The sequence below is a fragment of the Capricornis sumatraensis genome, chromosome 2, assembly GCF_032405125.1.
Source record: "Capricornis sumatraensis isolate serow.1 chromosome 2, serow.2, whole genome shotgun sequence".
NCBI classification, from domain to species: Eukaryota; Metazoa; Chordata; class Mammalia; order Artiodactyla; family Bovidae; genus Capricornis; species Capricornis sumatraensis.
The window spans coordinates 18,740,881-18,765,056 of record NC_091070.1 but is presented as its reverse complement, the minus strand read 5'-3'; the positions used below and the strand labels follow the sequence as shown (position 1 = coordinate 18,765,056).

Genomic DNA, 24,176 nt, shown 5'->3' with positions numbered 1-24,176 from the left:
TTCCTTCTTTGGCTTCCTAAAATTATGGCCAGGACTGCACTGGAGGGCCTCTCCTAGGACCATTTCATATCAATTTCCTCTTGATGTCAACGACTCTACCTCTCATGCTACTAAACACATTTCACACCTTCGAAACATACCCACTGAATAGCTGATGAGTGAACCCAGCAACGCTTTGTAGAAAACCAGGAGGTGGGGGAGGAGGTAGGTGTGCAGAACCAGCTCCATCTATCCACATTAATCTCACACTAATAGTTCTTAAAACCTACAAAACCAAATCCAAGCAAAAAGCTTCCCTTATCTCCTTCCCCAACATCACAGAGAGTAACTGTTTTTAGAGCAGATCCTTTTGCTAGAAGAGAGATTCTCAAAGAGTAATCCCCAGACCAGCACCTTCAGCAGCACCTGGGAAGCTGTTAGAGATGCAGATTCTTGGGTTCTGCCCCAGGCCTACCGGATCAGAAAGTCTGGGGTAGAGCCTGGCAATCTGTGTGTTAACAGGCCCTGTAGGTAACTTTGAATACACACTACAGTTTGAGAACCACTGTTAGAAGATTGAATATTTTGAGGCTTGACTCCCACCCTGCGTCTGCCTGCCCTTCTGGATGGATGGCGGTGGCAGGCAGGGGCAGTGGGAGGCAGCCCTGAGATCTGTGTTCCATTATTAGAACTAACAGAACCAGATGGCACATGGAGGTCCTGGAAGCCAGACCCCTTAACCACGATTCCTACATGCAGAGCTTTCCAGGTGGAGCTTCATTTTTTACCACCTGCTTATACAATGTCATTCCTTCATCACCAGGTCTTCAAGAAAACATTTATTAAACACCTAGTGTGTGCCCAGTCTTGAGGCAGCAGAGGACAAAGATAAATGAGCCCCAGTCCCCTCCCTCCAGGAGTCCGCAGTCTAGCAGAGGAGATACACACATCAGCTAGCAAAGAGGGAGGTGGGACCCATGCACCAATGTGAGCCTGTGCATGGCAAAGAGGAGAGCTCAGTGCATGGGCTTGAGGCAGGGATGGGGGGATAGCTTCCCAGAGGAGGTGGACGAGCTATGGCATGTGAGATAGCAGGACATCACCAGGCAGACAGAGGAGGAGGGCCTGTGGGCACCAAAGCATATTCCACCAGCACCTCTGGGAGCTGCAGGATGTTTAATAAAGCCGGTGGGAAGCAGGCTTCAGGGTGGGTATGAGGAAACTAAGGAGAGGAAGGTGGGCGAGACTTTATTCCGACAGTGGGAGGCCAGGGGAGGACCTACTTAATCAGATTTATATGTTAGAGATACCACTTCAGACTCTAGTGCAAAAGATGGATTTGGAGATGGCAGGAGGCTATTTTAGGGCTTCCCTGATGTCTCAGATGGTAAAGAATCTGCTTGCAATGCAGGAGACCCAGGTTCGATCCCTGGATGGGAAGATTTTGTGGAGAAGGGAATGGCAACCCATTCCTGTTAACTATAAAGACATCCTGAAATCACCTAAATCTAATGTCAAATTGAGTCGGACACAACTGAGCAACAACAAAAACAGAGGTTCCTTCAATTTTTAATGTGTAAACAATGAGGACTTCAGGATAGGAAGGAGGCTAAAGAGAGAGAATCTGGTAGAAGTGGGACCAGGTGGGAGGAAGCAGCAAGGAGGAGCCTAAAAAGACTTCGGCCAACTCAGCTTCCTGGCCATGTGCTATCCAGCACCCGTCCACCTCCCCAGCCTCACCTGGAGCCACATTCCGCCTCCTTCTTGGACTTCCTGCCCACTGACCTTTCATTTCTTAAACAGTTTTCTTTCCACCACAGAGCCTTTGCACAAGCCTCTGCCCAGAATGTCCCCCAACCCCAGTTTGCCTGATTAACTTCAGTTAATGATCCTTCAGTTCTCCGGTATTTCCAATCACAATTAGGACCCTGGTGTGTTATCTTCCCAGGATGAGTTGTGTATCAGTACATGTCTCTCCCACTAGCAGCAAGCATGGCAAGCCCTGAGTGTCTGGACACTGGTGCAGCCCCAGTGCTCAGCTCGGGGCCTACACTAAGGGAAGCAATAAAAACACCCAGGCTTCTGATTTGGGCAGAGGGGTGGAAGCGTGTAGCAGGAAAATCAGATTTAAAAAAGGAAGGGGATGAGTTCAGTCTGAGGTGGAGATCTTGGATTAAGTTATTCCAAACTGCCACCCCACCATGGAAGAGCTGCCACAGGTAAAGCAGGATTCCGCAGTCTGCGGCTGGCTTATATACCTGGAGTTTTAGGAAGGAGATGCGGATGTTGGAGCTGGCAGGGTGGATCCTAATGGATCGGGAGAGAATGAGGAGAGAAAGAAGAAAGGTGTGGACATGGGACAGAACTCAGAAAACACCAGTATCTTAAGAGTCCGGTGGAGAAAGAGAAACTAACATAAAATTTTTGTTAAGAAAACACACACACCAGCCTTCCCTGGTGATCCAGTGGCTAAGACCCCACCTTTAAATGCAGGCAGAGGGGTTTGATTTCTGGGTGGGGAACTAAGATCCCACACGCCAAAACTAAGAGTTCGCATGCCCAAACTAAAGATCCACGTGCTGGAACAAAGACGGAAGAGCCCACGTGCCACACCCAAGACCGGGCACAGCCAAATAAATGAAAATAAATAAAGAAGAAGGAAGAAAGAAAGACTCACGCAGCAGTGAGTAACCTAAGCCAGAGGAGCAGGGTTTCCAGCCGACATTAGAGATGACACCACCAGTCTCGGTTCCTGCTAACAGCTACTGATTGTGTACCACGTGCCAGGCCTGATCTGGGGCTTCGAGGACATTTGCTCGCAGCCACATGCATCCTCATTTTCTAGAGGCAGAGCCCGGATAAGGTCAGATGCCCCAGAGGGCCAAGAAGGATGGGGCCTGAGAAGAGACCACTGGGCTCGGCAATTAGGAGGTCGCCTAGTGAGCACGGAACCCACAGACTCCCAGAGGACAAGGTAAGGCTGCAGGGAGCTAGGACACTTCTGGAAATGAGGAAGTGGTGATGGGGCTGACAGACCATTCCTCCCAGCGTGGCTGCAGAAGAAGAAAGAATCAGCTGGTGGATAGATGGGACTATGGAGTCCACAGAGACTGATCATGGCTTGTCCTTTAACAGAACAGATCCTGAGCAGGCTCGGAGGCTAAAGGGTAAGAGGCAGGAGGGAGAGGGGAGTTGGAAAGGCAGGGTTAGGAGAGACTGGAGTTCATGGAGCAAGATGTGCTGTGTGCTTAGTCACTCAGTCGTGTCCGACTCTTTGCAACCCCCTGGACTGTAGCCCGCCAGGCTCCTCTGTCCATGGGGATTCTCCAGGCCAGAATAGTGGAGTGGGTTGCCATTTCCTCCTCCAGGGGATCTTCCCAACCCAGGGATGGAAGCCAGGTCTCCCGCATTGCAGGCAGATTCTTTATCATCTGAGCCACCAGGGAAGCCCATGGAACAAGATGCCTGACCCCAAAACAAAGCTGCTGACTCAAATCCCAGTCCTTCAGATGACTTCATCCTAGGGCCAAGAGATTCCTAAGATTGATTTTGGTTGAAGTGCATTCTAGACCAGACTGCTGCATTGAGATGAAAATAAATGCCTTGGAAATCCTTCTTTGACCGGTTTGGAAGAGAAGGAACATCCAGCCCCGTCTCACCTTCTATATGGATTTCGTTACATCTTCCTGCTGCTCTGAACACTTGTTCACCAGTTTTGTAAACGTGAGACCAGTGCATTCAGATCGGGTCCCGGGGTCCGGAGGGCCCCACACTTGGTTTAATGTTTTGCTGTCATTAAATGTAAATGTAATTTACAGTAAATGTTTGCTGTCACCTTGAAATTTTCATACTATGAAACAAAGAGCCCCTTATTTGCATTTTGTTCTGGGCCCTGCAAATTATGCATCTGGTGGACTTCCCCGGCGGTCCAGTGGTAAGATGCCACCTTTCAATGCAGGGATCATGGGTTCAATCCCTAGTCAGGGAATTAAGATCCTATATGCTGCATGACGTGACAGATTTTTTTTAAAAAAGGCATCTGGTCCTGGAAACCTATGGAGGCAGGGGGTGGAGATCTGGGACTGGGGCTGAGTTATTCCAAACAGCCACCCCGGTCATGTAAGAGCTGCCACAGTGAACGCGGGACCCAGCCAGCTCTAGTCAGGAGTAAACTTCCCCTCTGAGGTAACTATTAATAGGAAACCTGGCCGGAGTGGTTAGTCACTCAGTAGTGGTTATTTTAGCGCCAGCGACAGCTCTGGCCTGCTTCTAGGTCAACCCTTCCTTCAGAGAGACAGGATCTGTCTTGGAATGTGGGTAAGCTGATCTGAACTGCTTGGGTTCAAATCCCAGCTCTGCTGCTGACTGACTGTGTGATCTTGGGCGAGTGGCTAAATCTCTCTGTGCTTTAGCATCCTCTCAGGAAAATAGGACAATCACAGCAGCCCACCTACCGCACAGCTGGGAGGCTACATGAGAGAATACATTGAAAGCAGTGCAGGGCTCGCAGTAAGCTCAGCCATTGTCAGCCATCGTCCACACTGCGGATCCACAAAGGGAATAAACCCTAACGGCGCGGTGGGGGGGTGGGGGGGTGGGAAGAACTAGTAGTTTCCCCTCTGAAGTCTGGGGTGATGGAGTTGCAAGAAAATAGAATGTTGGGAAAGATACATTCTGAAAATAAAGTATTAGAACCATCTGCTATCCTTTTATCACGTCAGCAATCTCACTCTGGAATTATCTGTTGTGCAGAATCAGACTGAGCCCCAAGACGGCTGAAGCATTCAGAGAGGGCTTCGCCCCCTCCTCCAGCTCCCATCTCCCTCCCCAGGGCAGGCTCCTTGGCCTGGCGCCTCTGAAGCCAGTACCCCCGGACCAGTCAACCTTGCCTGAGCACAACCTAAGGCCCTTCTTTTCACCTTGGCAGCTCGCACCTGGATCATGTGTTCCCGGCGCAGCGCACATAGAGAGGGCCGGTTGTGACAACGAGGAAGGTCCGGCTTGCCTCCCTCTCTCTCCTTCCCCTGGGGCAAATCCATCTGCCAAGCTGCAAAATGAGAGCTTGCGCACTTCCCTACCAGAGCTGGAGTCTCCAGGAAGGACCTCCTGTCTGGAGTTATGAATGCCTTTAGGGCTGCCCCAGAATATTTACAGCACGATGCCACCCTCCCCCAACTGCACTTCAACCCTACAGCCCTCACTCCTTCTGAGGATGGGGGAGGATGGGGAGGCAGAGGAGGAGGGAGGAAGAGGAGGAGGAGGAGGAACAATCAGGGGCAGTGTGCGTGAACAAAGCCGGCTGCAGAGACAGCAGAATCCTTCCTGCCGGGGAGAAGCGGCCGCCTTCCCCACTGATAACTTAATGACTCTGGCACATTTTCATCAGCCCAACTTGGAGCACGCAGTGGGTATCTGAGCCAGTGGTTTCTGAGAGCCTGAAAGCAGCGACTGAAAGCAATTACGGGATGAGTGTCCAAGAGACAAAGCCTGGGCCTTGGGAGTCACCAGGCTGCATCTCTTTCCCAGCTCTGCCCCCTGGCACTTCCATACAGCCCTCAGGACGCCACTTCCCTTGCTCTGCAGCTCGACTTCCCCTTCTGTAAAAATTGACCCAGCGGGGCCTGTCACCTGCTAATGCCTCCAAGGCCGCCTGCTTACAGACTATCCGGCTGGCACACATTCTTACCTGGAGCCTCACGATAGCTCAGGAGGTAGGGATTGTCACCCCATTTCATGGAGGATGAAACTGAGTCTGGAGGCACGGAGACCACTCACTGAATGGCAGAGATGGGATTTGAACTCAGGCCTGCTGAAGCACACAGACTCAAAGATACGCTGCTCATTCTCCGTGCACCACCCCTCCCAGTGCCCGGAGCTGACCTCTACGGCCTCGTGCCCTCTGCTGCCAGTGGCATTTGGTCATTGGGAAGGATGGAGGGTGAGGAGAAAGGCATTGGGGATCTTCTCCATGCCCGTTCCTGCTCAGGCAGCACCCCTGGAGCAGGGTGACCCTCCCCCCAGATCCAGTCTCCCCTGTGAGCCAATGCCCTCCCTGCTCCTTGGGATTCGGGATGGGGAGGGCTCCCCCTCCCTTGTTGGTACCTTTATCCTGCCCACACGTCCACAATCATGCCATCATCAAATTCTCTGCCATTCAGCCCTTCTAAGGTTGAACTCTATGGCCGGCTGGGGCCAAGACAGAAAAAAACAGGGGCCATCTAGACAGGGGACTCATACTAGTAGGATCAGACTGGTCCAGATGTTTGGGGATCCCCACACCTTCCTGACTTCCCTAGTGGTTCAGATGGTAAAGAATCTGCCTGCAATGCAGGAGACCTGGGTTTGATTCCTGGGTCGGGAAGATCCCCTGGAGAAGGGAATGGCAACTCATTCCAGTATTCTTGCCTGGAGAATGCCATGGACAGAGGAGCCTGGTGGGCTACAATCCATGGAGTCACAAAGAGTCAGACACAGCTGAGCAACTAACACTGACACCTTCCTGACAACCCTCAGTGTTCTCTCTGGAGAACCATCATGGGGTGGTGGAGGCATGTCTACGCCAATCCCCTCCCGCCCCTGCCCCCCCACCCCGACCAAGTGAGAAAAGCCCTGCTGTGAATGAGCTTGGGACAAAACCCAAGGGACTGCAAAAAGCCATTAGCTCAGACGTGTGTATGCAGGGTGGAGTGTTAATCCCTACGACTAAGTTAAACGCCCAGTCTTTTCTCAAGAGTCAGTAATGGCTCTATGGAACTCAAGCAATAAAAGTGGTAGCTTCACCAATGAATGGCCCAGGTCCTGTAACATTCAGGCACCAAGAAGGTCCTCTTGGGCAAGCCCAGGTGGGCTTCCCTCTCCCATCCTCTCGAGCCAGAGGCTGGCAGTGCGGGTGGCCCTCTGCACACCTGGGGTCTGGCCTTGGTGATAACACTAACCCATCATGCACCCTTACACACACACAAAAAAACCCTTTCTGGGCTTGGTTTCCCTGTTTGTAAAACATGGCAGTTGCCTCAGACCATCTCTGAGTCTTCCCATTCTAACACTGCACATCTCTTTGTTTCTCTGGGTCCTCCAGATCCTCCTGCAGCAACGACTCCCTCGACTGTGACAGAAAAACGACATAGGTTCCCAGCCACAGGATCCACCCAGCGGCTGCGTCCACCCCTCCCCACCCCATCAAGCCAGGTCAGCAGAGGCCTTTCTGTGGCCTCATGTTTCTTTCAGGCCACCCTTGGCACTTACTTTAAGCTGAAGTCTTCTGGACAGAAACACGAGGGTCTGGAGGAGGGGTGGGGTGTAACATCTGGATTCTTCAGAGCCATATTCCCCAGGGCCTGCACTGACCCACGTATTAGGAGAGAGCCCAGAGCTAGGATCTACCAAATGCCGGTGATCCACAAGTCCTGTGCCTGCATCAGGGGAGAACGTCCTGCATATCTGAGGAATTTACTGTATGTGAATATGGCTACAGGCTTAAAAAATTAAAACACAAGAAAGGAGATAAGCAACAAGGCTTCCATTTCAAAATACTCTATAACTTAATTCTGTATCCCCAGCAGAGAACTGCAGAAATTCCCCACACCAAAGCATTAGATGTGTTGGTGGAACTCTTTATTGCACCGTTAAGAAGCAAGGTAACATAATTCTGGTGAACTCTGAGGTCAGTTGTCCTATGCCAGTTAATTGGCTGTATGACCTTGGGCAAGTTACTTAATCTCTCCAAACCTCAGTTTGTTTGACTGTAAAATAGGGATAATAATAGTTGTATACCTCATATGGATATTGTCAGAACTGAATGAAAGTGAAAGAAAGTGAAAGTCGCTCAGTCGTGTCCAACCCTTTGTGACCCCATGGACTACACAGTCCATGGAATTCTCCAGGCCAGAATACTTGAGTGGGTAGCCGTTCCCTTCTCCAGGGGATCTTCCCTACCCAGGGATTGAACCCAGGTCTCCCGCATTGCAGGCAGATCCTGTACCAGAATTGAATGAGTCCATCCTTTAAAGTACTTAGCACACTGCCTGGCACGCAGCGAATGTTCACTAAACACCAGCTATTTCTGATCATTAATTTAGCTCTATCAGAATGCTTCCCTGGTTCCTCACAACTCCAGCAGCCAGAGCACAGAGCACAACTGGGGATTCAGCCTAAGTGTGAAATAAATACCCTTTCTTGACTTAGTACAAAAAATAATATTTTTTGAGCATATCTATGAACCAGGCAGTGAACTAATGGTTTTCACATGTAACAGTCTCATTTTACCCTCTTGAAAACACTCTAAAGTCAATCTTATTGTCCTCACTTGACAGAAAAAGAAACTCAGGCACAGAGAGGTTTTCATGATTTGCCCAAGGTCATGGCTAGGTTATGTCGTAGTAAAGACGCAAACGCTGGGCTTCTGATTCAAGAGCCATCTTCTTTGGACCTTATAGAGATGCTGCCTTTGATTCCTTATTCTAATGAATCACACATTAGCCCATCCCTAGCTTCCCTGGTGACTCAGTGGTAAAGAATCTGCCTACCAAAGCAGGAGACACGATTTCACTCCCTGGGTTGGGAAGATCCCCTGGAGAAGGGCATGGCTACCCACTCCAGTATTCTTGCCTGGAGAATCCCATAGACAGAGGAGCCTGGGGGGCTACAGTTCGTAGGGTCGCAAAAGAGTCGAACACAAGTTAGCAACTAAACAGCAACAATAATTAACTTAAAGAGTAAAATATCATTCTTTTTTTAATCTTCATTGAAAATAATTTCAATAATAAATATAATTGTCCACAGTTCTGAGGAAGATAAACAGAGAAAGGTAAAAGAAAAAAAATCAGATGCAATATCATAAAATGTGGCAGTCCCCAAACATTTGGGAATCTAGCCAGTGTCCTCTCTTATGGGATATCTGGGTGAATATCTGACCTAAATGCTCCCTCAGATGCTTTGTGAGACCCAACCTACCGAGTATGTCTCAATGACCCTTAGCTGAAGCAGGCCCCCATCCACCCATGACATCAGTATAAGTCCCTTACTAACTTTGGGGAAACAAATATACATCAGCATTTGTGAGACATCTATGCCTGGATATCCTGCCATGTTACCTCCTCCTCCTCTAGAATATTCCAGTTAAGCCTCCCTCATGTCTCCACTACTCAGGCTCAAGACTTTGGGAGTTACTGCTGCCACCTCCCTCTCTCTCGCACCCTACATCCTGTCTGTCTTCTGCCAGGTTCTGCGAGTTTCTTTTTCACAAAGGCTTGCTTGTTTGCCCCATCCATTTTGTTCCTGTTGTCGCCACCATCCAGACTTCATGTCTTCTCCTTCCCAGAAAAGGCTCCTGTTAGCTACAGGCTTCGGGCTCTCTTCCCTGAACACCTAACCCTAGAGATGAACCATTCCAGAGATGTCTCCAGGACCATCCACGACTCACCATGGACAATACAGGCCAAACTCTAAGCACCTCAGCCTGGTGTTTTGAACATCCTTATCTAACCCTGTACCTCCCAATCTCCCTCCCCAAACACTCTGTGTCAGCCACGCTGGTCTATCTTCTATCCTGGTGTGTGCAACCCACATTTATCAACATTTTGGGAGCGACCACTGGGCTGGGTCTGGGATGCAAGTTGAATATGACACAGCCCCTGCTCTCAGGGCCCGGGGTCCAGCTGGAAGAATGGGCAAATAGACAAACTGTTACCATGCGATGGGAGAGGCCGCCTATGCAGAGGTGTATATAAGGCGAGGCAACTCTCGGAGGAGGTGAGTGACCAGTGGGGGACAGTGAGATCGCAGAGGAGAGGAGACTGCCCACTGGGGTCAAACCTTGGCTCTGCCGGTTACTCACTGTGTGACCTCAGGAAAGCTGAAAACCCCTCTCCTCCTCAGAATCCTTATCTGTAGGATGGAGATGATCACACCATCCATCTCCTAGTACTTTCTCAAGGATTAAAGGAAATAGACGGGACTTCCCTGGGGGCCCAGTGGTTAAGAGTCCACCTGCCAATGCAGGTGGCACAAGTTCGATTCCCAATTCGGGCACTAAGATCCCACGTGCTGCAGAGCAGCCAAGCCCACGCACCTCAACTACTGAAGCTGCCCTCTAGAGCCTGTGAGCCGGAACTACTGAAGCTGGGCCATCGAGAGCCTGCGCTCTGCAACAAGCGAAGTCACCGCAAGAAGCCCGTGTACCGCCACTAGTAGCCCCAGCTTGCTGCAATTAGAGAAAGTTCTCACATAGCAACAAAAAGTAAATAAATATTTTTAAAATATTGTATTTAAATATTTTAAAAAAAGAATTAGTATAGATGAAACCGATGGAACATTCCAGGCCCATAATATAAATCAGCAGACTTTTGCCATTACTATTACTACCTCCCTGCTTACTCCCACATACCCCTCCATCCCTGGAGACCTCAGTCAATTCAGCATACCCTCACCGAGGACCTGTGTGGCATCCTAGAGAAGCACCCTCTGCCACCTCAGTCCCCAGCCCTGGCCATGCCCTCCCCTGGATTCCTACGGCACTCACTATCTTTCTGCTAAAGAAAACTGCCTGTGTTCTCTCCTCCTGTGACAGCAGCCTTCTCTTGCCAACAGCACTGGAGACAGAGGAAATGAGGAACAGGCAAAGGTGGAAGAAACAGTCATTAAGCACATACCAATGCATGTGCAAGCATGTCTATAGACATTATCACAGGCAGCTTTCTCAACCGCATCCATCCCCGGTTCACACCTCGGGACAATGGACACGCCCAGCAGCAAGATGATTTTCTTGAAAAATTCTGGATAACAAGTTAACAAGCGGCAGGGCCACAGTCTGACTTCAGGCTTCTCACAGCAAAGTCAGCACACCTCCTTCTTCCTGCAGCTCTTGCTAACCCACTTCCCTGAGCCCCAACCAGGACTTGAAATAAGAGAAATCAAAAGGCTGTGCACCAGGCCCTTCAACCCCACAGTTCTGCTTCTGGGAAAAATAAAAGCATTATGCAAAGATAGAGCTGCAAGACTGTTTTTAATCATGGACAAGTTTTGGTCCAAACATCCAATAAGTGAAACAATGATTGGGCAGACTGGGACATGGCCAAATCATGGAACACCATATAGCCGTGAAATGTTGTCATAAAAGTGTCCCTATCAACGTGGAAGGATGGCCTTTGTGTGTTGCTGAGTGGGGGTGGGCTAACGTGGTACATATTATTTACTGGGGGGGAGAGAGGGCATAGTAAATGAAGACCATAATAAGAACCCTAAAACAGGATGCAACAAAAGAAAATTCAAGTTATCTCTGAAGAGTAAGATTATGGGTGATTTTTAGTTTTCCCTTTATGCTTATCTGTAACTTCTGATTTTTCCACCATAAACGTATGCTACTTCTAACTGGATGACAAAGTAATTCAAGAGGGCTTGTATATAGGTATAAAACAAACTTTAGGTTACCAAAGGGGAAGAGGGGAGGGATAAATTAGGAGTGTAGGATTAACAGATGTACAGTACCGTATACAAAATAGATAAACAGCAGGATTCACTATTTAGCACAGGAAACTACTGGGCTTCCCAGGCGGTGCTAGTGGTAAAGAACCCATTTGCCAGTGTAGGAGACATAAGAGACTAGGGTTCAATCCCGGAGTCAGGAAGATCCCCTGGAGGAGGGCGTGGCAACTCACTCCAGTATTCTTGCCTGGAGAAGCCCATGGACAGAGAAGCCTGGCAGGATACAGCCCACAGGGTCCCAAAGACTAGGACACAACTGAAGCAACCTAGCGTGCATGCACAGGGGACTATATTCAATATCTTGTAATAATCTATCATGAAAACAACTGAAAAGAGTATATATAATACATAAATATATAAAATATATGTATATATAATCACGTCACTTTGCTGTACATTTAAAACTAACACAATACTGTAAATCAACTATACTTCAATAAAATAAAAAGAGGGTGTGGGTTACAGGCAAGGCAACCCTAGGTTTGGTGGTCAAGGACACAGTTCTTGAGAGAGTGAGAAGGTCTGAGAGTATGAATGAGAAACTTCGACCGCTCCCCAGCCCTGTCTCTGACCAGCCATGCTGTGACAACCTGCAACCTGCGTCCATGATGCGAGGACACTCAAATATTTAAACAGTCCCGGCTTTGCAGGAACAAATGCACCGGGTCTCTAGGGATCAATCCCATGCCACAGGCCCTGCTCCACAAATCACATTTCTGGGGCATGGAGCCTATCCCACCCCTCCCCCGCTGCACCCCACGCAAGGACCTGCGAGATAATATCAGCAACAACTGAGTGATGAGCCAGGCTTCCCTCCAGCGACAAGGGCAGCCAACCTGAAGCCCACGTTATTGGCTTTTCTGCTGCAGCTCGAAGCTAGAAGCATGTGAGCCTTAGAGAACGTGGTTTAATGCCCTCAGAAAATGTTTAATAAGACTGCAGTGGTCATCTGATTCTTCCTGTGCACTCAGGTACGAGAGGAAACGGCAGTGATTTTTTAAGGAGGCTGAGGTCAAGCAGCCCTGGAGGAGCACATGGCAAGCCACTCCAGTGTTCTTGCCTAGAGAATCCCATGGACAGAGGAGCCTGGCTGGCTATGGTCCATAGGGTCACAAAGAGTCAGACACAACTGAAGCAACTGAGCACGCATGCACACACGCACAAAGTCAAGTAGAGTTTCTGAAACACTGTGGGAGCAGCTGGGGCTGCTCTAGGCCCCCGCATGTTAGTCTAATGTCCTATACCCCGGCATACTATGTCCCAGGGAAAGAGCCTCGCTGTTAAGCCTGGGAAGAAAGGAGCCCATGATGGGGAAAAGGCAACTGACTGAGGAGGTCTAGAGACTCAAGAAAGGAGCTGGGGCTTCTGCGGTGGTTCAGGGCTTAAGATTCCGCACTTCCAATGCAGGGGGCCCAGGTCTGATCCCTGGTCAGGGAACTAGATCATGCATGCCACAACTAAGATCCAGCGCAGACAGTTTTTTTTTTTTTTTACAAAAGGAGCTCCCGGGGCTTCCCTGGTGGCTCCGTAGTGAAGAATCATCCTGCCAGCTCAGGAGATATAGGTTCAATCCCTGATCCAGGAAGATCCCACATGCCACAGAGCAATGAAACCTGTGCACCGCAACTATTAAGTCTGTGCTCTGCAGCCCAGGAGCCACAACTTCCGAAGCCTGAGCACCCTGAAGCCCATGCTCCACAACAAGAGAAGCCACTTCGAGGAGAAGCCTGGAGAGCAGTTATGGAGAGCTCTCCATAACTGGAGAGCAGCCCCTGCTCACTGCAACTAAAGAATGCCCATGCACATTAATGAAGACCCAGTGCAGCAAAATTGAATAAATAAAATTTTCAGAAGGAAAAAAGAAAGGAGCTCCCCATCATTGACAAATGAGAGAAGTGGTGTCATAGCCACTTAAGGGGTGGAATGAAGGAAGATCAAGGGGGTCTACCCCCAGATCCTGCTTTTTGTCCCAAACATGCTCCCTGGGGTCTACCACCCAGAAGACCCAGGCCCTATTCTGACACTGGCCCAACTGGACAGAGTTACAAGCCCACCAGGTTTCTAGAAGGGAGGCAACACAGTGAAGTCAAGGGCCACACAATCAAAACTACGCAACAGTGGGGTGGGGACGGTAGGGGACAAAGTTCTTGCTCATGTGGAGACCGAGTTGAGAGTGACAAGACTCAGAGGTGAGTCAAGTTCCCAGGAGGGCTTCCATCTCATCTGCGTGCCTTCTGTCACTAATCTAACCTAATAACCCAGGTAGGGGTGGGAGGTAGAATGATTTTAATAGATTTAAATTGAAAAGGCTCAAAATTATGTAAACTATTCCATTCCACTTCAGCTATAATTACTACCTGATTCCAGCTTGCCAACCTGACACCGGGAAGCCGTCTGTCAACAGTGGACAAGGCCTCACCTCATAAATAAAGCGTGCTCGCTCATTCATTTATTGTTAAAGCATGTTGTTTCCTCAGCTTTCAGGAGCACCAAAGTCTCTTTCGGTGTGGAGCAGGACATATTTGTTATTGCTGTTGTGTAGCATTAAGTGGTGTCCAAATCTTTGCCACCCCATGGAATGCAGCACACCAAGGCTCCCCTGTCCTTCACCATCTCCTGGAGCTTGCTCACATTCATGTCCATTGAGTTGATGAAGCTGTCTAACCATCTCATCCTCTGCTGCCCCCGTCTTCTTTTGCCTTCAATCCTCCCCAGCATCAGGGTCTTTTCCAATGAGTCGGCTCTCCGCATCAGGTGGCCAAAGTATTGGAGCTTCAGCATCAGTTCTTCCTATGAATATTCAGGGTTGGTTTCTTTTAGGATTGACTGGTTTGATCTCTTGCACTTCAAGCGACTCTTAAGAATCTTCTCCAGCACCACAATTTGAAAGCATCAATTCTTCAGCGTTCAGCCTTCTTTATGGTTCAACTCTCACATCCATACCTGACTACTGGAAAAATCATAGCTTTGACTATACAAACTTTAGTCGGCAAAATGATGTTTCTGCTTTTTAATGCACTGTCTAGCCTTGTCGTCGGAGAAGGCGATGGCATCCTACTCCAGTACTCTTGCCTGGAAAATCCTATGGATGGAGGAGCCTGGTGGGCTGCAGTCCATGGAGTTGCGAAGAGTAGGACACGACTGAGCAACTTCACTTTCACTGTTCACTTTCATGCACTGGAGAAGGAAATGGGAACCCACTTCAGTGTTCTTGCCTGGAGAATCCCAGGGATGGAGGAGCCTGGTGGGCTGCCATCTATGGGGTTGCAGAGAGTCGGCCACGACTGAAGCAGCTTAGCAGCAGCAGCAGCAGCAGCAGCTTTGTCATAGCTCTCCTTCCAAGGAGCCAGGGCCTTTTAATTTCATAACAGCAGTCACCGTCTGCAGTGATTTTGGAGCCTAGGAAAATAAAGTCTGTCACTGTTTCCATTTTTTTCCCCATCTATTTGCCATGAAGTGCTGGGACCGGATGCCATGATCTTCATTTTTTGAATGTTGAGTTTCAAGCCAGCTTTTTCACTCTCATCAAGAGGCTCTTTAGTTCCTCTTTGCTGTCTACCCGTAGAGTAGTATCATCTGCATATCTGAGGTTGTTGATATTTCTCCTGGCAATCTTGATTCCAGCTTGTGCTTCATCCAGCCCAGCATTTTGCATGATGTACTCTGCATATAAGTTAAATAAGCAGGGTGACAATATACAGCCTTGATGTACTCCTTTCCCAGTTTGGAAGTCCATTGTTTCATGTCTGATTGTAACTGTTGCTTCTTGTCCTACATACAGGTTTCTCAGGAGAGAGGTATAGTGGTCTGGTATTCCCACCTCTTTAAGAATTTTCCACAGTTTGCCAATTCTCTATCAGTGTGGAGGAGGGCATATTAGCCAGCAGTCTGTGTGAAGATGTCTTGGGGTGTGTCTGTTCTGGAGCTGGAGAAACAGGATTCATACCCCAGGTTTAGCATTAACTAGCTGTGTGACCTTGGATAAGTCTCCTCACCTCTCTGAGCCTGTTTCTTTTCGGTAAAGTGAGCTCAATTGTCCCTGCCTCTCAAGGTTTGCACTAGGATTTATAGAAGCAATGTATATAAAATGCTTAGCATCGTGCTCTGCACACATAAGCACCCATTAGCAGATGCTATCACCATAATCAGAAAAGGCTGGGAGCAAAAGACAAGTGTTGGCGAGAGTGTGGGGAAGTCAGAGCCCTTGTGCACTATTGGTGGGAATGCCAAACAGTACAGCTGCTGTGGAAAACAGTACAGAGTTTCCTTAAAAAATTAAAAGGAGAATTGCCATTTGATCCAGCTGTCCCACATCTGGGTATTTATCCAAAAGAGTTGAAATCAGTATCTCAAAGAGATATCAGCACTCTTAGGTTTGTAGCATTTTTCTCAATAGCCAGTATGTGGAAACAACCTAAATGTCCATCAGTGAATGAATGGATACAGAAATGTGGCACACACGCAATGGAACACTGCTGCTGCTGCTGCTAAGTCACTTCAGTCGTGTCCAACTCTGTGCGACCCCATAGACGGCAGCCCACCGGGCTCTGCCGTCCCTGGGATTCTCCAGGCAAGAACACTGCAGTGGGTTGCCATTTCCTTCTCCAATGCATGAAAGTGAAAAGTGAAAGTGAAGTTGCTCAGTCGTACCCGACTCCTAGCGACCCCATGGACTGCAGCCTACCAGGCTCCTTCGTCCATGGGATTTTCCAGGCAAGAGTACTGGAGTGGGGTGCCATTGCCTTCTCCGAATGGAACACTAGTCATCCTTTAAAAGGAATATTGCGTTATTCAATGCACAATAACATAGATGAATCTTAAGAACACTGTGCTAAACAAAATAAGCCAGTTCTAGAGAGACAAATGGGCTTCCCTGGTGGCTCAGATGATAAAGAATCTGCCCACAGTGTGGGAGACCTGGGTTCCATCCCTGGGTTGGGAAGATCCCCTGGAGGAGGGCATGGCAACCCACTCCAGTATTCTTGCCTGGAGAATCCCCACGGACAGAGGAGCCTGGCGGGCTACAGTCCATTGGGTCACAAAGAGTTGGACACGACTGAGCGATTAAGCACAGCACCACACAGAAAGACAGGTATGGCATGAGTCTATCTGTATGAGTTATCTAAAGCAGTCAAATCCATAGCATCAAAGACTGGAATGGTAGTGCCAGGGGCTGGTGGGGAATGGGTGATAGGAAATAGATAATTAACGAGCATAAAGTTTCCATCAAGCAAGAAGAGCAAGCTCTAAAGACCTGCTGTACAACGATGTGCCCCTATTCAACAGCATATAATGTTCACTTAAAAATTTAAGAGGATAGGTCTCAGGCTAAGTGTTTTTCCTACAATGTAATTAAATTTAAATTAACTTTTTTTTTAATGTCTTTAAAAATAGAGAAAGAAAATAATAACTTCACAAATCACTTCTATTGTGCCCCACAGAAGGGCAAATGGGTGCACTGTTCCTCCCTAAATGACTGAAACGTAGAGACAAATATTTTCCCTCTTCCTAAAAATCATCCCATCACCACCATCCTCTTTCCCATGATGCTCCTTGAACATGTGAAAGTGAAAGTTGCTCAGTTGTGTTCGACTCTTTGTGACCCATGGACTGTACAGTCCATGGAATTCTCTAGGCCGGAATACTGGAGTGAGCAGCCTTTCCCTTCTCCAGGGGATCTTCCCGACCCAGTATCGAACCAGGGTCTCCTGCATTGCAGGCAGATTCTTTACCAACTGAGCTATCAAGGAAGCCCCAAGAAAGTGGAAAAGTGAGTCTCTCAGCAGGAGTCTGGCGTAGTGATGCAAAGAGAAATCCAGAGCTGGGAATAGTTAGGAAGCAAAGTGGCAAATGCCTGAAATGATCTTAAAAATACTCTAGTGGCTCAAACCCAAGGATTTCTCACACAGATCTATCCTCTGTCATCATCCCACCTATAAAAGGGAGTAAATTATATTACTGGGATTTAAAGCTATTGAGTAAATTAAAGTCAACTGCTGGGTTGCTGAATTTTATATTAGACTACTGAGTTTTATAACAATGTTGAAAGAACAGGAAAGATTCTAAAGAGAACAACTAAAACAGAAATGCAAGCCAGTGACACTCTGCCTGGAGAATTCTTGGAGCCGCCAGAACATTCAGATGCAAAAAGCAGGGAATAATAAAAGGGCTGATCAGTTACAGGCCAGAAGCCTTCGGATCTGAATGAAGTAGAAGAATCATTCCCAGTATTCCTAAGTATCCCCTGAGAAGCTCTCGAAAGATGCAGGTTTAACAACATCTCAGTCATCTTTGCACAGGTCGTCCAGGCCCACACTCTGACCAACACCGACAGCCTGTCCTACAACGTCTCGTGCAGGTACTTTACTTGAAGGGATTGAACACTCTCTCCCCTTCAGCAAGAGATTAAAAGGGAAGAAACAGAGCTTTAATCCTGAAGCTGAGTAGACTTTCAGGATAATTAATAGAGATTGGTTACTTTCTGGAAAATGAAGGATTGGGTAAAAAATAAATTATGTTTAGATGATTGAATATTTCCCTGAGATGGAATAAATTCAAGGACTGAGTGAAAGGTAACAAGTAAGCTATCTATCACCTGAAGTTAGCAGGTAAGATAATATTTCAACCACTCATCTCGAAAGGGAACCTTGGACCAAGAACAGAGCAGGATGACTGTATAGGAATAGATACCAGGAAGGGTTAAATACAATCATACCTGAAAAAATAGCTACAACTACTCCACAGAAACCTGAGAAGAGGTGGTGGGGTCCAAGGTGGCCTAATATTTTCATAAATAACTCAAAATATGCAGTGGGGATTATGTAAATCAAACACACACAATACAAAAAAGGCAGGGATTGCGAATCTGTGAAGAATGAAATTTAACTACTGGGCACTGTCTTTAAATTTGCCTTTATTGAATCTTGTATATTGAAGTCACATATTATTGTATCTCTTTATGGAAACTCAATAGGGCCGAATGCAGAGTGATTTATGGAAGAAGGAATAATCAAATGCATAAGTAGAAAAGAGCACACACCTGGAGAGGCATTAGCCCCGGGGGTCAGGACAGGCACCAAGTGGGAAGTGGTTGAGACGGTGCACAGTGCGAGAGGGTGGCCAGTTACTTTTGCTCTCTACAGATGCAGGTGGTGGTAAGAGGCAATGCGTAAAATAAACAAGGAAATGTGTCTGTTACTCTTTGAACCATTTGGCCTTGGTACTACTTTCAATGAGAGTGCTGAGTTTAAATTAAACCTGGAAGGGGATTCAGAGCAGGCCAGCACAGAAATTATGCGATGTATTCCTAGGTAAACCAAGAATACAAGGAGATGTTAAGAGGGCCTCCAGCACAGATGAAATGCTGAATGTTGCGTATTGGTTGGGAAAAGATGCACAAAACTAAGCTGGCCTGTAGGAAAGAAAAATTTCAGCTCCTATTAAGGGAAAAAAACAATCATTCAAAGCACAGTTGGAATCATGGAAGAAAGGGCAGCTTATGGTAACACCATCCCTGGGGACATTCGAGGAGTTGACCAGACACCTCTCTACTTAGGATGCATTAGAGATTATTAAAAGCATTCCCTGCTCAGATCGGGGGTGGGAGGTGGGCCTTGCGACCTCTCCAAAGGTCATTCCTATCCCAAAGGATCACATGTCTGAAGGGCACCAGATAAAAATAAAGTCTATTAATCACTGAGCTGTCACAGTTTCCTAAGAGAGCCAGACTAGAGAAGGGCATTCCACAGCAGACCTTGTTCCATCGAGGGAGGAAAAGGGAGGCCTGTGTAGGCAGAACCAACTGCAGAGACTTCCGGAAAGCCTGTAATCAGGCCTCCCAAGCAACACAGGGAACACAGGAGGAGGAAGAGACCCCCCAGGGAGGGGAAGGGGAAACCACCAATGGCAATGAGAGCCCCTAAACAAAGCCACAGGAGCTGGGGGAGAGGGTGTGAGCCAGGCCAGGTGGGGACACCCACAAAGGGCACGTCCTGGATTTAACGCTAAGGAGGCAGACCTCGGAGACAAAGGAGCAAAGACAGGAGCCGAGGGGAGGATGGAAAGGGGTGCATGGATGTGTCTGGGATTATTATGGGCTGGGGACATGATGAGAGCTGGAGAGACAGAGCAAAACGTAATCCCACTGTCTGTGGAGGCAGAAAACCACCTAAGAAAATGCAGGCTTTTAAAAGAGGAATGGAGCTGCAATGCCCCAGTTCCTAAGCAGCTCTTGGCATTCCTGATAGCGGGGCTGCTCCAGCCAGACACAGCAGGAAAGCCTGCTGCTGGGGTGTCTGAAGCACCCTTCCCAGCCCTGAACCAGTCTCCAGAGGGGCTAGCATGCTTGGGTTTTATATGTCAGAACAAAACTGAACGCCTTCCAGGAAGCAAGACCCAGGAGGAAGCAGGCACCTCCCGGCACTGCCAAGAGACATCAGACCCCCATGCCCTCCTCCCTCCCCATCCTGAACCTGGGTCACGTGGGGATGGAGACAATGTTACCTGCAGGACTTGCCTCAGGACTGTCATCTGCACGGTGTACTAAACAGTCAGACGGGGGTCATGGAGTTTGAGTTCTTCTAGCAAAATGTTCTCCAAACAGCTGTCACCCCACCAGGCACAGAACAACTTGTGGAAATCGAAAGAGGCCCCAAGAGGAGGAAACGCGCAGCACCCCCGACACACTGCCTGTGCCTCCGGCCCCGTCTCCCTCGGGGCGGGGGAGTTCCTGCAAATACCAGCAGGGCGGGCGGGGCACCCAAGGGACCACCGTGCCCAGCCCAGCCTCAGTGGTCCCACCGCAGCCCCTTCTCGCCCACGGCAGAGCTCTGCGTCCTCAGAGAGAAGGCAGGAAGGGAAGATGGTCAGGGAGGGCGGTTTCGAGGGCCGCCCCTGCCATGGAGCGAGCAGATGGCGCCCGATCTGGTGAGGAGATAACTAGGGCAAGGATCTAAACCCACCGCCCAGTGCTCTGGTGGGTGAGGAAGACAAAGCTCTCTCAGGCGGACAGCAGTCCCTCCAAAAGCTGCAGGTCTCCAAGGTCCACCTGCTGCCACTGTTGCCGCAGCTCTGCCCGCCTCAGTCCCTCCCCAGCTCTGTCTGCGGACCCTAAACCCTGGAGCTGGGGAGTCACTTGTCCAAAGATGTTCCTGAAGCCAGTGAGAAAGGCTGGAGATGGATCGCAGGCCATTTATTAAACTAAGTCATCGTCAGAGAAAGATTCATAACCTGCCTTACCTAGGACAGGAGAGAGAGAGAAAAAGAAGAGAAAGGAAATTAAAGGGAAACAAATGAAAAGGCGCCGGAGCCAAGCACCTCTGTTGGAGGATTTTGAGTTATGTTTTTGTTTGTAATTCTCTGAAACAGAAAAAGAAATAGAGGATGAGCCTTACAGCGACAGAGAGAATGAAAGAGAGGGAGCCAGAGGAAAGCCACAAAGGAGGTCACTTCAGGGAAAGGAGCACAGGGCAGGGAGGCCTCCCAGGCTGGCTTCTCCCTCCTGCAGCAATACTAGGCCTAGGGGAGCGGCCAGAGGAGGTCAGGTGTGACTGCAGTGAGGTAGCAGCCAGCAGGCGAGCTGAGGTCCGGGCCTGAGAGGAGAAGCCAGCAAGCTCCGGGCTGGAGCAGCTCAGGGAAGGGTGGGGGCCACGGCAGGAAGGTGGCATCTGCTGTACTCACTGTCACAGACGTAGGGTTTGTCATGGTCTTCCTGCGAGGCGGCGTCGTGCCTCCTCCTGCCACCTGCGGAGCCACGGGCCTGGGGAGACATGGGAATATCGGGGTGCTTGTTATGCTGACAATCACTGTGGTCCCCCAGCATGTGTTCTGTGAGGCCCTGAGCACTTCACCTGGATCTCCTCATTCAACCTTATACTCCACTCGTACCTATACCAGCCCCATTTTATGGGCCAGGAAACTGAGGCCCAGAGAGGCTGGGTAACTTGCCCAGATGACTCAGCAACTCACTTGTATCACTTCATTAAATCCTGACAACTCCAAAAGGCAGGTGCTATTATCTCCATTTTACAGATGAGAAGACTGAGGCAACAGAGAGGTGAAGTAGCTCACCCAAGGTCACTTGGTCACTAAGTGCTGAGCCAGGATGTAAACTCAAGACAGTCTGACTCCAGAGCCTTGAGCAGTCAGAATTCCCATCCTCTACTGTTGCCCCAGGACCTCTTCCTCCAACTCCTTAGGCCCCAGGTTTGCTGACACCGCAGGTAGATGCCAAACCCACTCCCCTCGGCAGCAAAGATGGTGGGAAAATGAGAGCACGTACCATGAGTGTGCAGCTATCACCCCAGACTCCTGTGTTCACACCCCCTCCAGCTCAAGTCTCTCAAGAGCGAGCCGGGTCCGGAATTGGGGCAGGAGCCCAGGCCCGTGGGGCACTCCCCTCCCCACTTGCTCTGCCTACTCCATGGGGTGGGCATCTGCTGAGGCCTCCCTGTGTGGTCTGCCTCCGGTCCCCAGCCAGTGGCCAAGACCTTGACACCTCCAAGTCTCCTGGGGCTGGACTCTTGACACCCCCACCATGTGTGCATCTCCCAGCATCATCTGGGAGTTGTGGGGGTGGCGTGGAGGGGTGGTCTCCACCTCCAAGGATTGACAAGAGCAGCCAGATAAGGAGCTGGCAGCTCAGCAGCCCTGGGACAGTGGCTACGAGAACATGGCAGGGTTTATTTTTAGACCTTTGTGAGTCCTACAGCGGTCACGTGGGTAGCACCCTAGCCTCCTCCAGGTCATTCTCTGGTAATGAGTAGCACTAAACTCCCAAGCAGGGAAAGGGCCTGCTGGGGTCTTTGGGAACAGAGAAAGGAAGGCGCAGTGGATGAGAAATAAAACATGGCAGCACCTGGTGCGCAGGGCAAACGGGACCTGGCCTGGAAAAGTGGTCCCGGGGTGGGGCTTCACAGTCAAAAGGCCTGAGGTGCTCTCTCTCTCTCTCTCTCTCTCTCACACACACACACACACACACACACACACACACACACACACACTTTCCCTGGGGACATCATAGTAGAAGGGCCTGTACCCCAGTCACATGATGTACACCCTCTCCCCAAACACACGCAGTTCACAATCAACAACCACCTGCCAAGCTACGGCGGCCACCGCCTCCTTGGTTGTCTCTCTCCAAAACAAATTACAAAATTCCCCCTCCCTCCTCCCCTCCCCTCCAGGGAGCTTTCCCGCCTGGCCTCCCCTCCACCACCGCCACCCCCATCCCTGCACACTCCCCCCTCATCCCTGCACACCCCGCCAGCTAGCAGCCCCCTCCCCTCGCCCTCATTACGCAGAGTTGACCCCAAGAGGGAGCAGCCACCCCCTCCCCAGGCACTGACAGGCCTCCCTCCCTGCCCACGTTGAGGGTGGTCACCCTCAGCTGCCCGCGCCCCCCCCAACGTCCCCTCAGAGAAGCCGGGGACAGCTTGACGCGTGCAGCCCGCAGCCCTGTCACAGCCGCCTCGGAGCAGGTGAAAGCAAGTCAAGCAGAATGACAGAGGCAAAGTCAGACTCGGGGAGGGGGCTCGGGAGACTAAAAATACTTCCCGCCCTCCAGGGAGGAGAGGAGGGGAGCCAGAACTGGGAGCAGCCCGAAGGGGAGGGGCCCCCCGCCGAGAGCCAGGGCTTGATAAGCTCCCACTGTCTCCTTGCACCTCAGTTTCCTCAACTGCAGACAGGGATCGTGCCTCCAGGGCATCGGGGACAGAGGCCAGGGATGCCTCCAGTGGCTGGTATGTATATATGTGAAAGTCGCTCAGTTGTGTCCGACTCTTTGCCATCCCATGGACTATAGAGTCCATGGAATTCTCCAGGCCAGAAGGCTGGAGTGGGTACCCTTTCCCTTCTCCAGGGGATCTTCCAACCCAGGGATCAAACCCAAGTCTCTCGCATTGCAGGCAGATTCTCTACCAACTGAGCTATCAGAGAACTCTTCCAGTCTCCTGCAACATATCAAGCCTGGAAACTCAGAACCTACTTGTCTTGCTCACATGTCACCTCCTCAGAGAAGCCCTCCTGACCAATGTATGTTCACTCATGCCTTCCATCCTGCTTCATGTCACAGCACTTGGCATTATCTGGCATTATACTGGGCTTCCCTGGTGGCTCAGATGGTAAAGAATCCACCTGAAATGTGGGAGATCCAGATTCAACCCCTGGGCCAGGAAGATCCCCTGGGTGAAGCAAATAACTACCAGTATTCTTAAGGGCTTCCCTGGTAGCTCAGTTGGTAAAGAATCCAGCTGCAACACAGGAGACCCCGGTTCGATTCCTGTGTTGGAAAAATTTGCTGGAGAAGGGATAGGCTACCCACTCCAGTATTCTTGGGCTTCCCTGGTGGCTCAGCTGGTAATGAATTCACCTGCAATGTGGGAGACCTGAGTTCATTCCCTGAGTTGGGAAGATCCCCTGGAGAAGGGAACAGCTATCCACTCCAGTATTCTGGCCTGGAGAATTCCACGGACTATATAGTCCATGGGGTCACAAAGAGTCGGACACGACTGAGCGACTTTCACTTTCACTTCGCTTTTCACCAGTATTCTTGTCTGGAAAATCGCATGAAAAGAGAACCCTGGCAGGTTACAGTCCAAGGACTCACAAAGAGTCGGACATGACTGAGCAACTAAGCACGCATGCACAATGTTATACTATATATTTGTATATAGTATATTTGTATATTTGTACTTGCTGGTTTTCTGTTTCTCCCACGT

General features: G+C 49.6%; 1 protein-coding gene across 1 annotated transcript in view; it reads right to left on the bottom strand.

Moving 5' to 3' along the window:
- DPF3 (double PHD fingers 3) overlaps window positions 1-24,176 on the bottom strand; it is a 222,206-nt gene that overhangs the window by 26,343 nt on the left and 171,687 nt on the right. The window contains 1 exon segment of the mRNA XM_068964374.1: window positions 21,139-21,217. Coding sequence (XP_068820475.1) covers window positions 21,139-21,217 — 79 coding nt within the window.